Raw genomic sequence first — 15,042 nt, 5'->3', positions numbered from 1 at the left:
AATATACAATATAAGAAAAAAAAAAAAGGCTCAGAGTATAAAATGCGGGCATAGGGCGCTCCACAATTCCCTTCTTTCGGAGCCTGCCTCCTCTTTGGAGGAGCAGCGCTTTCAATCAATCCCCCTCCAATCAATCAATCCCCCCCCTTTTGCTAGTTTTTTCTCTCCTCTCCTCCCATTCTTCCTCCTCCATCGCCTCGATTCTCCTCATTTCTTCCCCAGATTTCTCTTCCTCCATCGCCAGCGCCGGATTCCAAGATGGACGCCATGTCTGGACACTACATGCAGTTCTCGCCATCGGCAATCGCCGCCGCCGCCGCCGCCGCCGCGAGCTCGTCGCCGCATCGAGGAGGCGGCGTGGGCGGATCTCTCCGCGACCGCCCTTCCAGCTCGCAGTCGCCAGTGTCGGAGCACGAGAAGTAGGTACTTCGACTCGTGTGGGATTTCCTTGGATTTGGATGGGATTCGTGTGGTCGGGAGTGTGGATTTTGGATGTTTTCTTTTGTTCTTCGTGTTCTTGGTTGGGTGATTTTAGCAAAGGCTCATTCTTATAGCGTGTTTTTATAGGTACTTCGCGGAGCTTCTCGAGGAGCAGCGTAAGCTGGGACCTTTCTCGCAAGTTCTTCCGATTTGCAGCCGGCTTCTCAACGAGGGTAAGTGATCTTTGGCTCAGATTTTCTTCGAGATTTAGATCTGAGAGCTCGTGAGGCACACAGATGGATGGTTTTGTTTTTTTCCTTCCTTCCTGGACATTTCTTTTTCTTCTTTCTTCCTTTTCGCAATGCAAGGTTAATTAGCGGGCGATGAGCTTGCAAGCTATAGCTAAGTGTGCATGGATAGTATTTGACTTCGCGAGCTTTATAAACTAAAAGTCTTGGGTGGCTCTTTGTCTTTTTTTTTAACGCAGAGATACTGCGGATCACGGAATTCGCTAGGAGATGGCCTCAGATCGAGCAGGAATTGGATCGAGGGAGCCCTCTGTCGTCAATGTCCAACGGTGGCGGATGGTCGGACGTAAGTACGTGCAAACTCGGAGGCTTTCTCATGATCATGTGTTCGGATCTCCAGAGGCTGGGATTCGTCCAAACGCCGTCTTCTTCGAGTGTGTGGCATGGGAGTCCTGAATCGTCCGCTGGACCGACCTTGAAGAAGACCATCCGGATTGAAGTTCCAGTGGACAAGTATCCAAACGTAAGCTCGGTCGGAAGCTTTTCTGGATGACGACCTCTTTGCTTTTTCTTCCAGTTTAACTTTGTTGGTCGGATTCTGGGGCCCCGAGGCAACTCTTTGAAGCGCGTGGAGTCGATGACGCGATGTCGTGTGTACATACGGGGGCGGGGCTCGATCAAAGACGTTGCGAAGGTGAGTGAGAGAAGTTTTCCTCCGTCAGGGGCCCGTGCTGAGCAACCTTTTGCAACGCAGGAGGAAAAGATGCGTGACAAGCAAGGCTACGAGCATCTCAACGAGCCTCTTCACTTGCTCGTGGAGGCCGAATTGCCTGCAAATGTGATAGACTTCTACCTGACCAAGGCCAAAGAGATATTGGAGGATCTCTTGAGACCAGTGGTAGGACTTTCCTCTGTTTGCTACTGTTCATACTCTTTCTTACATGTTTCCTTACAGGATGAAACCGTTGACCTCGTGAAGAAGGCGCAGTTGCGTGAACTCGCCCTCCTCAATGGCACCTTGAGGGAGGAGAGCCCTTCACACATGAGTGGGAGCGTGTCACCATTCAGTAACGCGGGACTAAAGAGGGCAAAGACTCGCAAGTAGAAGGAGCCACGGTGGTTCTGGATGGACGAGAACAAGACACACAGGCGAGCCTCATAACAAAACAGCAACAGCAACACAGCAGCAGCAGCAGCCGAAACCTCTCTCGATTTTTTACTCTACGCGCAAGAGAGTGCTCCTCCAAACACGCAAGCAACAAGAGCTGGTGAGCAATCAGTCCGTTTGCCTGGAGTTTTCCCACGGTTTTCTATCTTCTTTTTTTTTTTCTCTCTCTCTCTCTCTCTTTCTTCTTTTCTTCTTTTCGTCTTTCTACGCTTGCATCTTTCTAAAGTTTTGGGGGTTCTCCTGGGTCGTTTTCTCTGGTCTGTGGTTCCTTTGGTGTCCCACTAATCCTGTGAGTGTTTCTATAGCCGAGCATCTAGTTTTGTAGCGGTCGTCTACGTATTAGTGATAATACAACAATTTTGTCTTACCAGTCGGTCGGTCGTCATAGCGGAGTGAGGGAGTTCCGAGTGATCTCTCCTTTAAAAGCAGTCTTCTCTGTATAGAAGCTAAGCTTATTCATTGTGTGAATATTGGTTGAGAGTTTTGTATGTATGTTAAGAGTGGTGTTGTGTTGTGTGGATGTGTGGTGTGTGTTTGGTTCCTTCATTGTGATTATCTCTTTCCTTCTGGGACGATGAACAAGATGATGTTGCTGCTGCCAATGATCTTTCCATCGTTTTTCGTTTTCGTTCATTTTTTCTCTAACATCTTTCTGAGCTAACCATGTCTGGATTTTTGGAGAGGCTAACTCATGATCCTTCCTCCGCTGCCGCTAAAGCTAACCTTGACGTGAGACGAGGTAACTTTTCTTCTAACAGCTGACTCGGGTGTTTGCCTGACGAGTTTTCGATTCATCCATTTCAATCGACTGACTCGTGATTATGTTTGTCCCAGATCACGGCAAGAACACAACCAAGATCTGGATCACTGCAAGATCTCCCGGAATCAGGACGAAGCGCTTCAGGTTGTGAATTTTCGCGGCAGTATATTTTAAACGGGTATTCGCTCTAGAGCGCGCGGAACTTTTTAAAACTGAATATTCCTTTCGAATATAACACTTTATATCATGCGTCACGTTTTAAACACAGCCTCCAGCAAAGGCTCGAGGCGATGGCCACGGCCACGACACTGCCCACGAAGTTCCTGGAGCACAGCATCTCTTTCCAGCTGAGAGGCGCGGTCGTGATCTTCTCCACGAGCTCCTGGATCTGCTGCTGGGTGAGCTCCAAAGATCCCGAGTTGTCGATTACAACGTCGGCCTTCTCGCGCTTCCAGTCGAGAGATCTCTGGGAGTTGATCCGGTTGCGCGCCTGTTCTTGGGAGAGGCCGTCGCGGGCGATCAATCTCTCCTCTTCCGTGTCGGCGTCCACCCACACTACCACCACGGGGCTCGTGTAGCGATCCATGCCGGTCTCGAAGAGCAAAGGGACGTCCAATACCAGTACGGGTGTCCCAGCGATCCAATGCTTGAGAACATCCCAGAGCATAGTTCGAGCAATCACTGGACCCAAGGCTCTGGAAGAAAAAGATTTTCGAGGTTCGAGGCTTAGGAGAAAGAACGATGTTCCTGGCGTGATCTCGAAATATTTTACCTGTCGAGGAGCTTGCGCTGGGAGGAATCCGCGAACACGATGTTGCCGAGCTTCTCGCGATCGACATTGCCGTCGGGGAGGAGGATGCCCTTGCCGAAAATCTTCAAAACCCTTCTGTAGCCGGGCGTGTTCTTGCGCAATGCGGCCTGCCAGTCAAGATCAGAGTGGCGGATCGGAGCAATGCGCATTTTCGTGTCTGGCGAAGAAATCGCCAAGAATTTCGTCGGGAAGCAGCAAGAAGAGGGACACTTACGCGTGCGATCTTGTCAGCGTCGACGACAGGCAAGCCGCTGCCATCTCGCAGCTCCTTCGAGACGGTGCTCTTCCCTGACGCGATCCCGCCAGTCAATCCCACCACTCTCATCGCAAGAGCCCTAAAATATGTGTCCTGTTATTAGGGTTCTAAAGGCGACCATTTTCTTCTTTTAAACGATATCTCTTACATGAATCACGAATCCGTTGTAGTCTAGTCGGTCAGGATACTCGGCTCTCACCCGAGAGACCCGGGTTCAATTCCCGGCAACGGAACTTATCGTATTATTTTCTACCTCATGTAGAATTTTTTATTTCGAATTTTAGGGTTTAAGCGATCACAGTATGCCCCATGGCTGCTGCTGGGGGCAGCTGGGCGCCATGGGGGAGCGGCCTCCCCGGTCGATTGCACGATTTCGTGAAGACTGTGCTCCTCCAGCAGCTAGTTTCGCCCGGCGCAGCGGTAGCGTCTCATTCTCACTTGCCTCACTCTAAGGTTTGCTCAATCGCGATGCACAGGTGTGTGATCTTCTGTGCGGTAGAGGGACGGACACGGCGAAATTTGGAGCGGCGGGCATTGGTAGCTACGTGGGGCTCGGTATGTGTTTGTGCCTCTCCAGAAGTGTTTTTCATCTTAAATTCTGGCCAGATTTGTCCGCGTCGGCTCTCCAGGATGCTGAAGAGGAGTGGAGAACTCTCGGCAAGCCGTACACTGCGAGCTTCTGCCAGCTTGATCCTTTTCTCGTACGCTCTTGACATTCTTCTCAAGCTTAGCAAAATCAAATCTTGCAGGGAGACCTTGAATCGAAGCTGCAGGATAAGGAGCTCCCATTTGATACCATCTGTTGTTTGGGACATTTGCAGGTGTTTGTATATTTCTTTTAAGATTGGAGTTCTATCTCTGTTTCTCTTTTTTTTCCGTAGGACTCGTTCTCGAGCGAAGAGAAAGTAAAGCAGCTGCTGGAAAACGTTGTTAGCTTACTAAAATTTGGCGGCATTTTCTTTGGAATCACTGCTGATGCTTCAACACTCTGGTTAGTTTCTCAAAGCACGATTTGTGGCAGTTTACCTTTTCTTGTATCAGGTCGAAGTATCAAAAAGCTGTTGAATCGGCATTGAAGACAGGAACTTTACGTCCTGGCAGCACAATTCCCCGTGTCAAAGCCGAACTTTACACCATCACTTTTGACGATGATCGGTTTGTAATTCCCTGGCTATATTCTCGGTGTATAACCCGTTGGTGTTTGTGCAGATTTAATATATTTGGGACAAGGTATCAGCTGCGTTTTGCTGATGATGGGCTTGCCCCTCAGAGCCAACTCCTCGTCCATTTCCCTAGCCTTATCAGGTAATGATAATTTCCTCTCTACTGTTAGTTCACTGTCGTGGCGACTTTAATAGATTGGCTAAAGAAGCTGGGCTGGAATTTATCGAGATCCAAAATCTGGACGAGTTCTTTGAAGATTATCGGTATACACAAAGTCCTGTAATATTTTCTTAGTTTGATGTTTTGGTTTTCTCCTGATAGGCATCTCTTTGCCGACGCATTTACAAGTAACTGCTCGAGCTTTTTAGATCCGAAAGGAAAGCTCATGGCACCAATTCGCGATGTTCTTAGTACGTGAGCCGTTTTTCACTTTTCATGTTCTAATGACTTTGTTCAGGTTTGTATACTACGTTCATATTCAGAAAAGCGGAATCCTATTCCCCAGGTCGACCAGCTCTTCAACCTACTTATGACCTGAAGGAGTCGATATCTACGCTAACAACGGAAGTGATCAAAGTTACTGAGCAGAAGCCGGAATTGCGATCGTTTTCTCGTAGATCGCATAAAAATTCAGATGGCGAGACAAAGAAAAAGTCGATTTTCCGTAAAGACACGGAAGACAACAGTAAGATTGAAGCCGTGGAGGAAGTTAAAGCTGAAGTAGTCAAGGAATTACGAACTTACGAACGTGCTCAACGTGACTCCAGAAGAAGAGGTTCCGAGAGTAGAGCCCAGGTTCAAGAAGCTGATTCCAGAAAGCAAGTAGCAGAAAGTCAGGGGGAATCGGCACAAGAGGACGAAGGAGGCGTTCGCAAAAGCGGCATGGACTCTACGAAGTGTCCGGACGTGGAAAACGATTCCTCGAGGTCTACGAAGCGTTCTGAGATGGAAGACGAATCCTGGAGGCCTACAAGGCGTGCAGACTTGGAAGAAGATTTCCGAAGATCTGCTAAAGGTGACGATGACTCCAGGAAGTCTGCGAAGCGAGCGGAGACGAGTGACGATTCTCGAAGGTCTACCAAACGTTCAGATAAGGATGACGATTTCAGGAGGTCGACAAAGACGGATGACGATTTCAGGAGGCCTGCAAAACGTCTGGAAATGGAGGAAGATTCTAGGAGATTTTCCAAGCGGCTAGAGGCGGACGATGACTCCCGGCGGAGTTCGAGACGTCCAGAGGATTCCAGGAGATCTTCGACAAAGCGTTCAGACGTAGATGAAGATGTTGGGAGGCCGTCAACAAGGCGTTCAGAGGCGGACGATGATTTTCGGAGGTCTGCAAGGCGGCCAGAGATGGATGACGACTGCAAAAAGTCTGCAAAGCGGCCAGAGGTGGATGACGACTCCAGAAAGTCTACAAGGCGAGGAGAGATGGATGACGACTCAAGAAAGTCTACGAAGCACGAAGATGATGCCAGGAGGTCCACTACAAGACGTCCAGAGGCGGAAGATGATTCTAGGAGGTCTACTACAAGACGTCTGGAGGTGGAAGATGATTCCAGAAGGTCTACTACAAGACGTCCCGAGGTGGAAGATGATTCCAGGAAGACTACAAGACGTCCCGAGGGGGAAGATGATTCCAGGAGATCCACTACAAGACGTCCCGAGGCGGATGATGATTCCAGGAGGTCTACCACAAAGCGTCCAGAGGCGGATGATGATTCCAGGAGGTCTGCTACAAAGCGTCCAGAGGCGGATGACGATTCCAGGAGATCATCTACAAAGCTTCCAGAGGCAGAAGATGATTCCAGGAGGTCTACCTCAAAGCGTTCAGAACCGGAAGATGATCCCCGGCGGACGGAGGAGGACTCGAGGCGGTCGACTGCAAAGCGTCCAGAGACGGATGACGATTCCAGGCGGCCAGCAAAGCCTCGAGAGGCGGACGACAGGCCTACAACGCGGGAAGAGGTGCTTCCAGAAGTGGACGATGAGTCCAGGAGGAAACACCACGAAGCCGACGTTCTTCCACCATCAAGAACGTCAACTCCGCCACCTCCGCCACCTCCGCCGCCACCACCGCCGCCGCCAGAGACCGAGGCAGAAGCAGCAGTAGCATCAACTTCGACGACTTCCACTCCGACTTGTTTGGAAGCGGCGGCCGAAGTAGCAGCGCCGGAGCCAACCGGAGAGGAAGCTGCGCCGCCGTCAAAAGCTCCACCCGTTTACGAATACAAGAGGAGGAACCAGCATCGCTGGGTGAACAAGGCTTACATCCAGCCGCAAGCACCACAGCCGCCTCCACCGCCGCCGCCGCAAGCATTTCCAAGCCCAGGTTCCGAGATGGAGCTTCGAGCCGAGATGGAAGCTTACCAGCGGAGGCTCAACGTTCCAAGTATCTTGGGACCAGGACCAGCAGTTCCACTCATGATCCATGCTTTCAGGAGAGGAGACGCGAGTAGAAACTACATGAAAGACCGCAGCTTTCACAGGTAAAATAGTCTTCTCTCTGTTTCCCTCGTAGTGTTTGCTCCAAGTTGGTATTTTATAAGCGAGGCTTGTCGAGAGCTTGGAACAGGATGAACAGGAAAAAGCATAGCTCGACTGATATAAGATGGTTTCCCGAGAAACAGTCTTTTGTAAAGAGATTCTACAAGTAACTCATGTACTTGACTTCGATCTTCTCTCAGTCTGTCTTCTGCTGCATTCCAGGGGGATACAAGACTTTCTCGGCGCTCGGGAAGCTGTCCATGATGACTTTGGTGACTGGCTTCCCTGGCTGTAGCTCCTTGACGAACAAGAGGCTTATGAAAGTCTCCAGGAGCTGGGGAACGAAGACGCGAAACAGGAGTGAGACCTTGTACCAGGTCGGCACCACCACGTAGCGCTCGCCCCTGGTGACCGCGGACACGATCTGCTTCGCGCAGTACTGCGTTGAAGCTACTGGAGAAGGGCCGACGAGAGTCTGCGAAGTGAAAGCTCGTGAGCGAACTCCAGAACTGTCGATACAGAGAATGGTTTCTCAAACTTACGTCGCGTATGTCAACGTTCATGTCGTGCTTCCCCTCGGCTGACATGAACTTGCCCATTGTCATCTCGCTGTGGATGTAGCCAGGCATGGCAATCGTCATTCCTCCTATATCTGATCGAAGCTCAGTCCTCAGGGTATCGAAGAAGTTCACCACGGCTGCTTTGGAGGCCTAGAAAATCCTTGTTTGAGACGAGCAAAGAAATACAAACTTTACGTTGTAGATTGACATCCTCGGGATGGGAAGCCAGGACGCAGTCGAGGCCGTGACGACAATCTTTCCTCGGCTCTTGCGGAGATGAGGCAAAGCGAAGTATGTAGTATAGACGCAACCCATGAAATTCACATCCTGCTCCACAGTTCACAGAAAGATAGAAAAAGGAAGAAAATAAGAAAGAAAATGCTGGACTTTACCATGATCTTGCGGAAGATCTCCAAACCTTTCGCTTCCTCGACGAAGAAGCTGTTCGCAATACCATGATTGCAGACAAGGTGATCAACTGTGTATCATAAAGATAAACTCGTTAGCAATAATCAAAGAAAAAAACTACTTGTCAAGCTTACTTTTTCCCAAGGTGTTGATCGTCTCATCCACAACCTTCTTACATTCTTCCTCCCTAGAAACGTCGGCGACAACCACCAGAGTATCAGTAGCACCCTCGGATCCAACGCGCTCCTGGACGTTCTTGAGTTGATTCTCTCGCCTCCCACAAAGCACCACCTTGGCTCCACGCTTGCCATACTCATAAGCCATGTACTATCCACATCAAGAAAGAGTTGGATCAAGCAATCTCTAAATCTCTAGAGAAAAAAGCAAGAAAAGACGATCGTACCTCTCCAATCCCGGAAGAAGCCCCAGTGATGACGGCGACCTTGCCGCGGACATTTTCCGCGAGCGCGTAGCTGAAAATCCATCGCCAGAAGCTCAGGAACGCGACCGCAGGCCAGGTTAACAGCAGGAAGACGAGGCCAAGCGGCGGCACCACAAGATTAAGCAGCATTTGTATCAAATCCATCTCAATCGCTTCCGAGCTCGCAAAGAACCCTAAGTTATGCTGTACCTCCTCTACGATTGCATGGCCTCCACATGTTCACTCTCAAAGTAAACCTAAAAACGGACTTTACCATTTTACTACTAACCCGGTAAAGGTAACTCTCTAACCCTGTAGTGTTGTCTTGTCAAAAAGCGCGCAGTAACGAATCGAATCTAATAATCACATATTCCGGCCAGCCACGTGGTCCAAAAAAGAGGAAAAGGGCGCCAGACGGCATATGCTGCCCGCCGGAAGGTTCTCCCGCCAATGCCGGGCGACGTCAGCGCAGATTCCCCAGACGGCGCGCAAACGGAATATTCTCTAAGCGGAATATCTTAGCTTTGCGGGGCAAAATATTCGCACTGCGAGCCAGTCCGCAACACGGCAGGGCGCCCTTCCGGTGCGCATTCTCTCGCACCAACAGGGGCGCGAGGAGGGGCGCCACGATCCCTTAGGGTAGGCTCTGGAGCGCCGGCGATGGGGCGTGATTCCTAGCCGGGCGGCGTTAGCAGTGTGGGTGTAGCGCCGCGGGGGAGGAGATCGATCGATCGGCGAGCCCTAGGGGCGGCAGCGATGTACCAGATGAAGAAATATCCCAGCCCGCAGCTGATTCCTCACAGGGGAGGAGCGATGCCGGCGCAAAGCGAGCCGCTCTACATCGCCAGCGGCGGCGATTCGGTGGTGTCGTCGATCGAGCCCAAGCCTCGGCTGCGCTGGACGCCCGAGCTCCACGAGCGCTTCGTGGAGGCCGTCACGCAGCTCGGTGGCGCTGACAGTAAGGATCTAGCTCTCCAAAAAAAATTTAGCTCTTCTTCCTAGGAGCTCGCCTCAAAGTAAGGTTTTTCTTTCGCTGTTTGCTCGCAGAGGCTACGCCCAAGTCCGTGATGAGAGTGATGGGCGTCAAGGGATTGACACTGTATCATCTTAAGAGCCATCTCCAGGTGAGGACGGTACTTTTGGTCAGAGCTCTCAAAATCAAGGGAGAACTTTAGAGGCCTAGCTTTTTCTTCTTCAAGTCTTCTTAAGTTTTGGCTGCCAATCTGCGCAGAAGTACAGGCTTGGGATGCAAATGCACAAGGAGAACAATGGCGATGGAAAGAAAGAAGGTGAAATTAAAGGCACAGCTACAAAAGATTTATTTTCTTTCCTTGCCTGGAAACTTCTAACCATAATCTAATCAACAGGAGGTGCTAAAGCACAGACCACTGGCTCACAAAACTCTATGAACTCCAACTTATCAGAGTAAAAATACCAGCTTTGAAGTATCTCTTTCGGACTCTTGACGTTTTTTCCTCGTATCCAGTGGCTACGAGATCAACCGGGCTCTCTCGATGCAAATGGAAGTGCAACGAAAACTCCACGAGCAACTAGAGGTATGTGTTTTCTCCTCGTGGAGGAAGGCAAGCCATCACTTGAACTCTAGAAGACTTCAAACACCTTTGCGCAGGTCCAGAAGCATTTGCAGCTACGAATCGAAGCGCAGAGCAAGTACCTGCAAAACATCCTCGAAAAGGCTCGCGACGCATTCGTGGGACACATTCCAACCTCGGCGGAGCTGGAGGCGGCGCACGCCGAGCTGACCGAGCTGGCCAAAGGAACTCTCGAGGGGTTTGAGTTCACAGTGCCTCCATTGCCGGAGCTTCCTTCGCCTTCGTCTGAGACGAAGGCAGCTAATCAAACTCCAGCAGCACCAACAGGGAAGAAATCGACCACATCAAATCTAACACTCAACCAGCAGCAGCAGCAGCGGGATGGCCAAGAACTAGACAGCGATCAAGCTGCGGAGATCGACATAACGACATAGTTCTCTCACAGCGGTGGTAATGTTTCAATACTCTTCTGACAGCCATTGCTAACAGCAGCTCAAAAGACCAAGAAGAAACAAGAAGTGAGAGAGAGGCACTGTACAAAATGTTTGAATGGTTTTTGGGTGGGAGGCGCCGATGTAAAGGACCTCGCTGTAAAATCGATGTAACTGGCAGGGAGATCTAACGCTAGGAAAGACAGTTCTTCCAATATATATAAAGATGGTTTATTGTGATGAGGGACGAGATTTGCGCATAGCGTTGTAGAACAGTGCACGATCGATTCATGCCCGCATTTTGCCTTGATTTGTTTCAATTCTAGACTTCAATGAGAAGTATGGCATTTGAAGACGTGAGTCAGTTCTTTGCAAATTGCCTTCCTCATTCTTTCCATTCCTTGCGCTAGCAGGCTGTGTTAAAACCCGAAGCATGCCATCTTCACTTCACCATGCTCTACGATCCAAAGCAGCCTCGAGAACAAAGATTCGAGAGCTGTACTGCCGAGACAATCAGGTAAACGCGTTTTTGTATTATCGATGAGATCATTTCGAACTTCGTCACCGGTTTCTTCCAGCACTGGTGCTTGCTGAAACATTCTCGTTGGCGAACTTGGCGACGAGTTTGGGATACGTAGTGTTGAGATCTGCCCTGCTGGTGTGCTCAGCTTAATCCTCCAAGCGACTGTAAACATCCGCGTTGGAATCGTGTCAAGTTGGATGGATTGAGAAGCGTTTGGCTTCCATGCCGGCTCTCAAACCAGCTTTCCCAACATGCATTATAGAATCGTGGATGTACGAGACGTTGCCGAAGCACACATTGCTGGCTACGAAGATCCCGACGCCTGTGGCCGCTACTACTGCGTTGCGTACGCTAAGCTTTGCAAGGAAATTATTGAGTTCCCAGAGTATCCATACCAGACAAGTAAGCCATTCTTCTCGGTCGCTTTCGATAAAAAAAACATGTTTCTTCTCTAGGAATACCCTTCGACAAGATCTCAAACAGGAAAATCCTGTCCCTTGTGAGCGAGTTCGGTTTTTACGAGAAGATGCTGGTAGACATGGCTGCCAGCCTACAGGAGAAAGGTTTACTATCAAATATCAACTACTAAACGCTTGGAATTTTGTCAAGCTAAGCCGTTTTTGTCCGAACTCTCATGACCATCTAATGTGACTTTTTCTCTTCAGATAATACTGGAAGGAAATATGTTCTTTGAAACAGTAGTACTATAGGGGTCATTTTGCGATCATGGAGGGAGGGAAGAGAGCTTGCGTGATTGGCGCCGGCGGCTTCATCGCGTCGTGGATCGTCACCAAGCTGCTGGATCGAGGCTACAAAGTTCATGGCACCGTTCGAGATCCAGGTGAGCGATGTATTGGTCGGTTCTTGGCTTTCGATTCCTTTGGATTCCAGATGACAATGAGAAGTATGGGCATCTGAAGAAGCTCCCTGGAGCCGGGGAGAGATTATCGCTGTTTAGAGCTGATGTTCTCGACTATGAGTCGCTTGTGCCCGCTGTTCGTGGCTGCGATGTTGTCTTCCACACCGCTTGTCCCGTTGCTCATAAGTTTGAGGATCCAGACGTGAGTTTTTCTTCTTTCTTGGGGATTTTTCGTTCTTATAGATCATACTGCTGTCTTTGATAGGCTGTGTTAAAACCCGCTATGGATGGCACTCGAAATGTAATGGAAGCTTGCCACAAGGGGAATATCAAGCATGTTGTGTTCACCTCCTCTGGAGCTGCCATACTTTTCGATCCAAACCGTCCGCCGGATCATATAATCGATGAGAGCTGCTGGTCTGATCCTGAATTCTGCCGAAAGAGCAAGGTAAAAGGAAGAGATAACGATTCTTTCCTAAACTTGTCACTATTTTTCTTCCAGAACTGGTACATGCTTGCTAAAACCGAGTCCGAGAAGCTCGTTTGCAAACTTGGGGACGAGTTTGGGATCCATGTTGTTGTGATCTGTCCAGTTTTCGTACTAGGCCCCATCTTGCAATCCAAGATCAACACCAGCGCTGCACTCGTCGCAAATCTGATGAATGGTACAATTTTTTCTTCTTTTCTCTTTTAAGCTTTGTTCAGGCTCGCAAAGTAGCTACCCCAACACATACTATTCACTCGTTGACGTGCGAGATGTTGCCGAGGCGCACATTGCCGGCTACGAGGATCCCAACGCCTCTGGCCGCTACTACTGTATTGCGTGCTCCAAGCTTTGCAAGGAAATCATTGAGACTCTCAAGGAGAAGTTCCCCCAGTACCAATACCCCCACAAGTAGGCCGTCCTTGCGTGATCAAAAACACTTTTTTTTTCTTTCTATTTTGCAGGTGTGAAGGTGAGATCACTGAAGGTAACTCATTCGAGAAGATTTCGAACAAGAAGATTCTGTCCCTCGTCAAGGAGTTCATCCCCTACGAGAAGACGCTGGTGGACACGGTCACTAGCCTGCAAGAGAAAGGCTTGCTCTAACACAATGGTCGAAATGCTGGAATAAAAGACAATGTTTTGAGGTAAAGGATCCAGTACTCTAAACTTTCTTCCAGCTACCGGATGCACTGGTCTTCACGGAGATCCACCCTCGCTCCAGTGGCGGCATGAGAATCAGGTTCCATACCAAATTGATCACTCCTTTGGAAAGAAAGGATAACCACACATATAACGATACTAATAAATGGAAAACTTCAGTTAAAAACACTACTACGCTTGTTATCTTTTCGTTTGTTCTGTTAATAGGCAGCTATTTGATATAACAGTTATACAAGAAGTCTTTCTTGGCGCAAGCATCCATGCAATCACCATGTCTAAAGCCCTTCTATAATTCTACCGTACTAGATCCAAACCCGAGATTTAACTTCTTGTACTCGTGCTTCACCACTGTATCCAGATACCACGCATCTAGAACACGGTAAACAGGCATTGCAGGCTCTTTTCATACGAAACGAAGCTTAATGTGGCTTTTGATCATCCTTCTATGGTTTGCGTCATTTGCTGAACTTTGATCTCTTTTTGCATCTATGGCAATGGCGATGGTGTGGATAGTGATGACGATGGTGATGATCATCACCTCACGAGCTTGCACGATGGTGTTGACGGCGGATCCAGCCTCCTATGCCAACTTCTTCGGCTTGATCCTCATGGGTGGACAACGGTTTGTATTAGTGATTTATAAGTAAGAAAATTATATTTGGTTTGCCATAAAGAAAATAATAAATGAAAAAAAAATTAGTTTCATGTGAAATAGAAGACAAATATCCTTAACCACCTTAGTCGTAATAAGAAAAACATAAGAAAGCCAGGGTATTATTGGCTAAGTGCTAAAGTAATGAGATTTATTGGCTCAAGGTGATTATAATGCTCATTATAATCATAGCTTCCTATTCATGTTGGTTGGATATGGCTTTTGCATGCAAGACAAGATGGTTGATTACCATCATGATTTTTGCAAGTTCATCTTCAGGGGGCGCTACAGATTTTCAAACCTGGCAACATCAACTTGGCTATGTGAATTACAGTAGTTGCAACGAGATAAGTGGTTGATAGCTTGGCCATTACACCTTCTTCAATGCCATTATGTGAGCCTTACATTTTAAGAAAGCAATATCATTGAGCTTTTAATTCTAGAGGGAGTGTTCTTGCACAATATCCTCTCCAATTGGTTCACTCGGATTTTTGTGGCCTTTCTAAGTGATGGCATAAGAGGAGGTACACAAAAAGCTGGTTTTTTATGTATAACTAGTTTCAAAACTATATGGCTGTGATTGGGAAAAATTTATATGCCACTTTTATTGGTTTGGGAATGGTTTTTTAATTGGGTTATGCTCTAGTTTGGGACCATCATAGAAGTGGTTTCACACATAGGGTTTGCTAGTTTCTAGTATGAATTTAGGAGTTGTTTTGGTGTGGTTTCTAGGAATATTTTGGGAATAAAAGTATGTATAGTTTTCTATATAATTCACCAAGATATAGTTTTGACTGTTTATATGACTAATGGAAAAAGTAGTTTTTGGATTAATGTTTTGGCCACCTAATTTTTAGCTTAATTTACATATGTTGCTTCATATAGATTTTATATATTTGAATATAGACTGGTTTACAATATATTTTGCATTAGATATGATTTTAGATATATTTTCCTAGTTACTATTACAATAGTGTAGTCCTAAGTATTTGTGGACTAAGTCTTGTCGAAAATAATTGCTTATCAAATTTCATAACCCATTCACTAGGCTTCCTCATTGATAGATATGCTCCTTGCTCCTATAATACTTCTTTATGTTAACAAGAGAAAGCTCCAATGTTGAGAAGTCATTATGTTGAGTTTAAAATTTTCTATAGGTAACTTTTTAGTTTAA

At 48.0% G+C, this 15,042-nt stretch overlaps 6 protein-coding genes and 1 non-coding gene across 11 annotated transcripts; 5 read left to right on the top strand and 2 right to left on the bottom strand.

Annotated features, from left to right (window-relative positions):
• Positions 1 to 57: 57 nt before the first annotated feature.
• Positions 58 to 2,843, top strand: LOC9643033 (KH domain-containing protein At5g56140). Of its 3 annotated transcripts, none has more exons than XR_002992823.1 (7): positions 58 to 419; positions 568 to 653; positions 908 to 1,191; positions 1,246 to 1,362; positions 1,423 to 1,566; positions 1,624 to 1,936; positions 2,671 to 2,843. XR_002992823.1 is itself a non-coding variant. In XM_024678769.1 (7 exons), the coding sequence occupies exons 1-7, from the start codon at positions 259 to 261 to the stop codon at positions 1,771 to 1,773; spliced, it is 888 nt and encodes a 295-aa protein (XP_024534537.1). In that variant the 5' UTR covers positions 101 to 258; the 3' UTR covers positions 1,774 to 2,438. The 3 variants fall into 3 exon arrangements, 2 of the variants coding, with proteins under 2 accessions (XP_002974032.2, XP_024534537.1); XM_024678769.1 differs by lacking the exon at positions 2,671 to 2,843 and having other exon boundaries at positions 101 to 419; positions 908 to 1,014; positions 1,069 to 1,191; positions 1,624 to 2,438; XM_002973986.2 differs by lacking the exon at positions 2,671 to 2,843 and having other exon boundaries at positions 1,624 to 2,438.
• Positions 2,816 to 3,743, bottom strand: LOC9656397 (dephospho-CoA kinase). Its single transcript, XM_002973791.2, has 3 exons — positions 3,622 to 3,743; positions 3,369 to 3,514; positions 2,816 to 3,291 (listed from the first exon to the last, which is right to left on the bottom strand). Exons 1-3 carry the CDS (start codon positions 3,730 to 3,732, stop codon positions 2,841 to 2,843), a joined length of 708 nt encoding a protein of 235 aa, XP_002973837.1. The 5' UTR covers positions 3,733 to 3,743; the 3' UTR covers positions 2,816 to 2,840.
• An 80-nt stretch (positions 3,744 to 3,823) lies between these two features.
• Positions 3,824 to 3,896, top strand: TRNAE-CUC. The gene has a single exon. It is a non-coding gene; the product is annotated as a tRNA-Glu (tRNA).
• Positions 3,897 to 3,960: 64 nt separating this feature from the next.
• Positions 3,961 to 8,075, top strand: LOC9643032 (actin cytoskeleton-regulatory complex protein pan-1). 2 transcript variants are annotated; one of them, XM_024678953.1, is made up of 11 exons: positions 3,961 to 4,083; positions 4,140 to 4,218; positions 4,270 to 4,364; positions 4,413 to 4,484; positions 4,545 to 4,654; positions 4,705 to 4,818; positions 4,873 to 4,968; positions 5,022 to 5,090; positions 5,149 to 5,237; positions 5,285 to 7,316; positions 7,537 to 8,075. In XM_024678953.1, the coding sequence occupies exons 1-11, from the start codon at positions 3,973 to 3,975 to the stop codon at positions 7,607 to 7,609; spliced, it is 2,940 nt and encodes a 979-aa protein (XP_024534721.1). In that variant the 5' UTR covers positions 3,961 to 3,972; the 3' UTR covers positions 7,610 to 8,075. The 2 variants fall into 2 exon arrangements, with proteins under 2 accessions (XP_024534721.1, XP_024534722.1); XM_024678954.1 differs by lacking the exon at positions 7,537 to 8,075 and adding an exon at positions 7,377 to 7,508.
• On the bottom strand, positions 8,025 to 8,868 carry LOC9656396 (11-beta-hydroxysteroid dehydrogenase-like 5). The gene is made up of 4 exons (XM_024679019.1): positions 8,686 to 8,868; positions 8,417 to 8,609; positions 8,267 to 8,352; positions 8,025 to 8,201 (listed from the first exon to the last, which is right to left on the bottom strand). Exons 1-4 carry the CDS (start codon positions 8,866 to 8,868, stop codon positions 8,025 to 8,027), a joined length of 639 nt encoding a protein of 212 aa, XP_024534787.1.
• Positions 8,869 to 9,241: 373 nt separating this feature from the next.
• LOC9656395 (protein PHR1-LIKE 2) lies at positions 9,242 to 10,934 on the top strand. Of its 2 annotated transcripts, none has more exons than XM_024679067.1 (6): positions 9,242 to 9,661; positions 9,751 to 9,827; positions 9,935 to 9,992; positions 10,071 to 10,128; positions 10,190 to 10,259; positions 10,313 to 10,934. In XM_024679067.1, the coding sequence occupies exons 1-6, from the start codon at positions 9,460 to 9,462 to the stop codon at positions 10,688 to 10,690; spliced, it is 843 nt and encodes a 280-aa protein (XP_024534835.1). In that variant the 5' UTR covers positions 9,242 to 9,459; the 3' UTR covers positions 10,691 to 10,934. The 2 variants fall into 2 exon arrangements, with proteins under 2 accessions (XP_024534835.1, XP_002974030.1); XM_002973984.2 differs by having other exon boundaries at positions 10,334 to 10,906.
• A 970-nt stretch (positions 10,935 to 11,904) lies between these two features.
• Positions 11,905 to 13,205, top strand: LOC112347643 (cinnamoyl-CoA reductase 1-like). The gene is made up of 6 exons (XM_024678850.1): positions 11,905 to 12,051; positions 12,102 to 12,271; positions 12,335 to 12,517; positions 12,572 to 12,734; positions 12,775 to 12,964; positions 13,018 to 13,205. The coding sequence occupies exons 1-6, from the start codon at positions 11,937 to 11,939 to the stop codon at positions 13,157 to 13,159; spliced, it is 963 nt and encodes a 320-aa protein (XP_024534618.1). The 5' UTR covers positions 11,905 to 11,936; the 3' UTR covers positions 13,160 to 13,205.
• Positions 13,206 to 15,042: the final 1,837 nt, after the last annotated feature.

Source organism: Selaginella moellendorffii, unplaced genomic scaffold (assembly GCF_000143415.4).
Source record: "Selaginella moellendorffii unplaced genomic scaffold, v1.0 SELMOscaffold_23, whole genome shotgun sequence".
In the NCBI taxonomy this organism is placed as follows: Eukaryota; Viridiplantae; Streptophyta; class Lycopodiopsida; order Selaginellales; family Selaginellaceae; genus Selaginella; species Selaginella moellendorffii.
Note: the sequence above shows the minus strand (reverse complement) of the source record. Positions and strands in the feature narration are given on the sequence as shown.

What these genes read in the sequence shown, in the direction of transcription:
- LOC9643033 (XM_002973986.2), top strand. Translation starts at nt 259, where the DNA reads ATGGACGCCATGTCTGGACACTACATGCAGTTCTCGCCATCGGCAATC. An exon ending in CAGCCGGCTTCTCAACGAGG is followed by an intron (nt 654 to 907) that starts GTAAGTGATCTT and finishes TTTTTAACGCAG; the next exon opens with AGATACTGCGGATCACGGAA. An exon ending in CAGTGGACAAGTATCCAAAC is followed by an intron (nt 1,192 to 1,245) that starts GTAAGCTCGGTC and finishes TTTTTCTTCCAG; the next exon opens with TTTAACTTTGTTGGTCGGAT.
- LOC9656397 (XM_002973791.2), bottom strand. Translation starts at nt 3,732, where the DNA reads ATGAGAGTGGTGGGATTGACTGGCGGGATCGCGTCAGGGAAGAGCACC. An exon ending in ACGCTGACAAGATCGCACGC is followed by an intron (nt 3,515 to 3,621) that starts GTAAGTGTCCCT and finishes CTTGACTGGCAG; the next exon opens with GCCGCATTGCGCAAGAACAC. An exon ending in CAGCGCAAGCTCCTCGACAG is followed by an intron (nt 3,292 to 3,368) that starts GTAAAATATTTC and finishes TTTTTCTTCCAG; the next exon opens with AGCCTTGGGTCCAGTGATTG.
- LOC9643032 (XM_024678953.1), top strand. Translation starts at nt 3,973, where the DNA reads ATGGCTGCTGCTGGGGGCAGCTGGGCGCCATGGGGGAGCGGCCTCCCC. An exon ending in TAGTTTCGCCCGGCGCAGCG is followed by an intron (nt 4,084 to 4,139) that starts GTAGCGTCTCAT and finishes CGCGATGCACAG; the next exon opens with GTGTGTGATCTTCTGTGCGG. An exon ending in CATTTCCCTAGCCTTATCAG is followed by an intron (nt 4,969 to 5,021) that starts GTAATGATAATT and finishes CGACTTTAATAG; the next exon opens with ATTGGCTAAAGAAGCTGGGC.
- LOC9656396 (XM_024679019.1), bottom strand. Translation starts at nt 8,868, where the DNA reads ATGGATTTGATACAAATGCTGCTTAATCTTGTGGTGCCGCCGCTTGGC. An exon ending in CTTCTTCCGGGATTGGAGAG is followed by an intron (nt 8,610 to 8,685) that starts GTACGATCGTCT and finishes TGATGTGGATAG; the next exon opens with TACATGGCTTATGAGTATGG. An exon ending in GATCAACACCTTGGGAAAAA is followed by an intron (nt 8,353 to 8,416) that starts GTAAGCTTGACA and finishes TATGATACACAG; the next exon opens with TTGATCACCTTGTCTGCAAT.
- LOC9656395 (XM_024679067.1), top strand. Translation starts at nt 9,460, where the DNA reads ATGTACCAGATGAAGAAATATCCCAGCCCGCAGCTGATTCCTCACAGG. An exon ending in ATCTTAAGAGCCATCTCCAG is followed by an intron (nt 9,828 to 9,934) that starts GTGAGGACGGTA and finishes CAATCTGCGCAG; the next exon opens with AAGTACAGGCTTGGGATGCA. An exon ending in TGGCGATGGAAAGAAAGAAG is followed by an intron (nt 9,993 to 10,070) that starts GTGAAATTAAAG and finishes TCTAATCAACAG; the next exon opens with GAGGTGCTAAAGCACAGACC.
- LOC112347643 (XM_024678850.1), top strand. Translation starts at nt 11,937, where the DNA reads ATGGAGGGAGGGAAGAGAGCTTGCGTGATTGGCGCCGGCGGCTTCATC. An exon ending in AATTCTGCCGAAAGAGCAAG is followed by an intron (nt 12,518 to 12,571) that starts GTAAAAGGAAGA and finishes TTTTTCTTCCAG; the next exon opens with AACTGGTACATGCTTGCTAA. An exon ending in CGTCGCAAATCTGATGAATG is followed by an intron (nt 12,735 to 12,774) that starts GTACAATTTTTT and finishes AGCTTTGTTCAG; the next exon opens with GCTCGCAAAGTAGCTACCCC.